The 4,766-nt window shown below is 40.9% G+C and overlaps 1 protein-coding gene across 1 annotated transcript; it reads right to left on the bottom strand.

Annotated features, from left to right (window-relative positions):
- Positions 1–3,096: 3,096 nt before the first annotated feature.
- LOC103389264 (proton myo-inositol cotransporter-like) lies at positions 3,097–4,765 on the bottom strand (the record flags this gene model as incomplete). Its single annotated transcript, XM_017038325.2, has 4 exons — positions 3,097–3,516; positions 3,635–3,843; positions 4,196–4,355; positions 4,639–4,765. Coding segments are annotated over 4 exons (609 nt in total), but the record flags the coding sequence as incomplete, so codon positions are not given.
- Between the last annotated feature and the right edge of the window lies 1 nt (position 4,766).

The following is a 4,766-nucleotide window of genomic DNA, read 5'->3' as shown; positions in this document are numbered from 1 at the left end:
GTCATTGTGAAAATAACAAACATGTGAAATTATATATTTTAATTTACAGTATAAGTCACACCTGAGTATAAGTGGCAACCCCTGCCAAAGGAAGAAAAGGTGTGACTTAGTCAGGAAAGTGCAGTATATGCCGTCTTCAACAATGACATACAGTATACAGAGAGAGGCTTGTTGTGCTTAGAAGATGAGTGCAGCACATCATAACAAGCTGCAGGCTTTTATACAAGACTCATAATCAAATGAAAGCATAAGCAACTCCAAATGTGCCTTTGGTCATTTGTGAGCTGTTTAATATTCAATATTGACTTTAAATACAGGGGCCTATAAATAAACAACACCCTGCACTCAGGCTTACATCCTGCTGAGCCTACAGCTGCTCCCAGCTCTGTAAGTACACACACACACACAGCATCACACACCTACTCTAAATTCTCACTGTTTTTCATCAGACTGCAACCACTTGTGAACATAATTTGCGTGGTAAGCCCTCCTTAATCAAAACGACTGGGAATCACTGCAGTCACAGATTAATTGCTTTTATGGATTTGTTTTGTTTCTTTAAGTTATGTTATGCCACGAAGAATAAAAATACAATATTTTGAACTGTTGTTGTGTATTATTCTGCACTGCGAGTGCTGCACCAACCCACCCTGTTTTAACTCCCTTTTATTTTTCTCTCTAACCATAGTGCCACACAGAAGTGTTCATCAGAGGGTACAATTAGCACCAGCATTTATTAGACTTTAGAACAACATACAGTATGTGCATCTCCAGGCCAGGTCATGGTCACAACAGTCCCAGTTTCAGATGATCACTGGAGCATCGCCACAACATCATAATAATAATTTGAACTTTATTGGTGCCACACGGGGGAAACTTGTGTGATAACATCAGCAGTGCTGCAACAGGCTGCACTATGGAACCATCTGCCTTCATCTGTTTCACATTGGGGACATAAATATTTTAGTTTTATGTCTCTCCATTTTTTTTCCTTTAAACAGTATACGGCAACATCGGGCAAACTCTGTCCAGATAGATAGATAGATGGAACTTTATTAACCACTCAGGATTCATTTGGGGAAATTAAGGATTATTTGACTAAAAGATGTGCTTTCAGTCTCCCTCACCTCTCCAAGTTGTTGCTAACAGACTTCGTTCTGACTGGTCAGGGTCTCAGCAGATACTGAATCATCCATTACTATGGAGGACTGAGTAATGACCTTTGACACTTGAGTCCCAGATTTGACTGAGTCATTAACTAGTTTCTTATGATTGTTTTCAAATCTCCGGCTACATTAACTTATTTTGAAATGGTATATTCATCAGTGTCACCTCCGGCCACCTGACAGTTACAATCCACTAATAGTCTACCATGTGTGCTATCACACTTGATGACCTTATAGACTCACTTACATGTATTAGTTCACGAGTGGGCAGATGGAGAGTTGATGTGCACTAAGATAACTGACATGTAAAACTCCTTCCTAAATGATGTTAGCCTTGACTACTCCTAGTGGCCGAGAGACGACTGATAGTGTGTTCTTTGAAAACCACAACAGTTTCTTGTCATATAAAACATAATAAACAATCGGCAAAGGGGTGGAGCAAAACATTCAAGCAGAGAGAAATACACTTTAATCCCTGGAGAACCACCATTTATTGGGGAAACAGTGGTACTGCAGGGAAAAACAAAATCACAGTAGTCTACTGATAGTATAATTTAATAATTATTTGGACAAGTTGGATGGAGCAGATTAAACAGCCTAATGGGCTCTTTGTGGCCCCTGGGCCATAGTTTGTCCGTGTCTGTATTAGACTACGGTCCATAAACTATTCCAAACCTTTTAGAAATGTTATGAATGTTCACAGTTCTTCACTGTCACACGTCTAAACACTTGGAACCCTATTTTTCCAACCTGTTAGCCACGTCATTTCTCTACATGAAGACGATGGTGATAACACAACGCTGCAGATAGGTTGTTTCTGCTGGGCTGATTTGGCTCACCTCCTCCCCACTGTGCTGCTAACAGCTAGGTGAGCCAGCTTCTATAAATAGCTCCCACCACATCCACCATTTCTGCAGCACACACATGCACAGGGTCATGCATAAATGCATGTGGCGACACACATGCATGAGAGCAGCCGTCTCATACATTAACAAACATGAGAAGACCCACACGCTACCACACTGACATGCTTTTACATTTTCTCTCCCTCTTTTTGTCTTAACTGCGCTCACTTGTTTCTCCTCCATTTCCTCCTGGCAGAGTTCTTCTACTTATCATATGCTCTGTAACAGATGGTGGACATGATAATTACCAAACAGACTAAACAGTAAGCAAATGTAAAAAAAAAATGAGATCACTGAGATTTTTTTTTTTTTTTGCACCTGTCTCTTTCTCGTTCTCACACACACACACACACACACACAAACAGTATGCTTTGCCACCTCAGTCAACCTGACAAGTTCTGGAGAGGAGAAATGGAATTCTCAATCATCGTCTTCACAGAAATCTTCCCACACGGGGCTGACGTAACTGAAACAGTGAACCTGACGATGACAGAGACGTCATATCTCCCCCATCAGTACAGTACAGCAGCTGCTGCAGTTGCTCTTTGCACCCAAAGCAGCCAACCCAATTAATGAGCTCAATGATTTTTAATGAAGCCCTTCCAGGGGGCGAAACATCAAGATCAAAATGCAGGTATGGTACAGTATTAAATCATCTACCTGACTACAAACCACCGCAGTTTATTTCATGCTTTTCATCTCTTCTCTTCATAGTCATTGGCTCAATCCGATTCTCACATTTATAGATTTTGGTCTAAAATTTCAGTATCAAACATTGAAAAAACAACTATAGCACATCTGATCCGATACCTAGGCCCAGGGTTGTCAAAATTAATTTGGTTTACGGGCTGCATACAACCTAATTAGATGTCAACCAGCACGGTACAATCATAACATGATTAACAATAATTCTCTAATTAATTAAATAAAATCAATTCCATGTTTTTCCCCTTTGTTTTCCTGCAAGTATATCAGATATTTATTATTATTTAATGAAATATAATTTTACAAAACTATATCCTGAACATGATGTTTGTGTAATTTTTATTTTCAAAATTCATCAAGTGGGCCGGATTGAACACCCTAACGGGCCGGTTTTGGGCCACGGGCCGTATGTTAATTAAAAACCTAGCACCACACTGTGAAATCAGCGAACACTCAATACACAGTTTAATAAAACACAATCTTTTGGCCATTATTACTGGAACTTAATAGAACAAAACAAAACTGAAAATTATTCTGTTTTGGTTCATGATTTCTGTTTTTGCAAAGGAAAACAATTAGAAGAGAAACAGAGCAGATGACCTACATGACCTACATGACCTACATGACCTACATGACAGTGTTTATACCCGACAGCTGCTGAAACATCTGGAGACCACAGCCCACAATCAGAGCCCGGCGTGTCGGACCGTGGTTGAGGATCTGCAGGAAGACGATGCCTCCTACGAACACGCACAAATATTTAGATATTTTTTCTCTCTGCTTGTGTGTCTTTGTAATTGTAGGTCCTTTTCTTTACGTGCTTCATAGATGTTTTTGTCTTCACAGACACATCTTTACCTGCGCCTGCGTCCTTCCCTTCCTCCTCGATGCTGGTCTTGATGGTGTCATACTCATCGTCAACGTTCTGGCCACCTCGGATCTGGCTGAGAACTTGCTGAGCCTCCTGGCTGCGGCCTTTTTGGAGAAGCCAGCGGGGGCTTTCGGGCAGGAATAAAAAGCCAACGAACTGCAGCACCGCAGGAAGACAGGAGAGGCCCAGCATGTACCTGAAGTAAGGAAAACACGTCTTTACACTTTTTAAGTCCCTGTTCAGGCTCTGATCTCATTTAGAATTATAACTGAAAAGCAGCCCCTGCCTTGACTGGTTGGTTTATTAATAGAAACTAAATCAATCAATCAATAAATAACATTAACATGATCTTGAACACAAGTGGAGTTTTCCCATCCCTTTCTGGACTGCAGCATTAATGCACACCGCCCCCGTGTGTCCAGTACTTAAAACAAAAGTAAATATTTGGCTGAATTTAATTATTTTGTACACTCTGAAAGCAGCAACATTTATACAGATTGAATAAATAGGCAGGTTAATGTCTTTGGAACCATAACAAAGGTAGCCACCTCCATCCTCCGGGGCTTAGGTAACTGAAGGCACCGTCCACCACACTGGAAATGAACTGACCACCAGTGATGAAGAGGGAGTTCACAGTGACAAGTTGACCTCTCTGCTGAGGAGGGGAAACTTCAGCAATGTAGACAGGAACAGTCATGGAGGCTAAGCCTGAGAGGAGGGAGAATATGAAAATATAAATATATTAAATTAGTCTACATAGCAGTGCCTTAAAGGTCAAAACACAAGACATAGTTCATACATATTTAAGATATTGCAGGATTATGAGGCTAGATTTAATAAAAGGGAAAAAGTGCAAAATTTGTAGGAAACAAAAATGAACAAAACAACACAATTAAGTTTCTACTGTAACTGCAGTAAATAGGGTTTGTAGTTTGTGCCATAAGCTCCAAATGTTTGGGTACCAAACCTGTACCGCCTTGAAAACACTCACCTATCCCGAGGCCAACTGTGACTCTGCCCACAAGAAGAACCACCTTGTCTGGGGCTGAACCCATGATGATGCCACCCACCGTGAAGATGAAACTGGACATGAGAATGCAAATCCTGCGGCCCAGCCCG

This window comes from Cynoglossus semilaevis, chromosome 14 (genome assembly GCF_000523025.1).
Source record: "Cynoglossus semilaevis isolate Cse_v1.0 chromosome 14, Cse_v1.0, whole genome shotgun sequence".
NCBI lineage: Eukaryota > Metazoa > Chordata > Actinopteri > Pleuronectiformes > Cynoglossidae > Cynoglossus > Cynoglossus semilaevis.
This window is presented reverse-complemented; position numbering and strand designations above follow the sequence as displayed.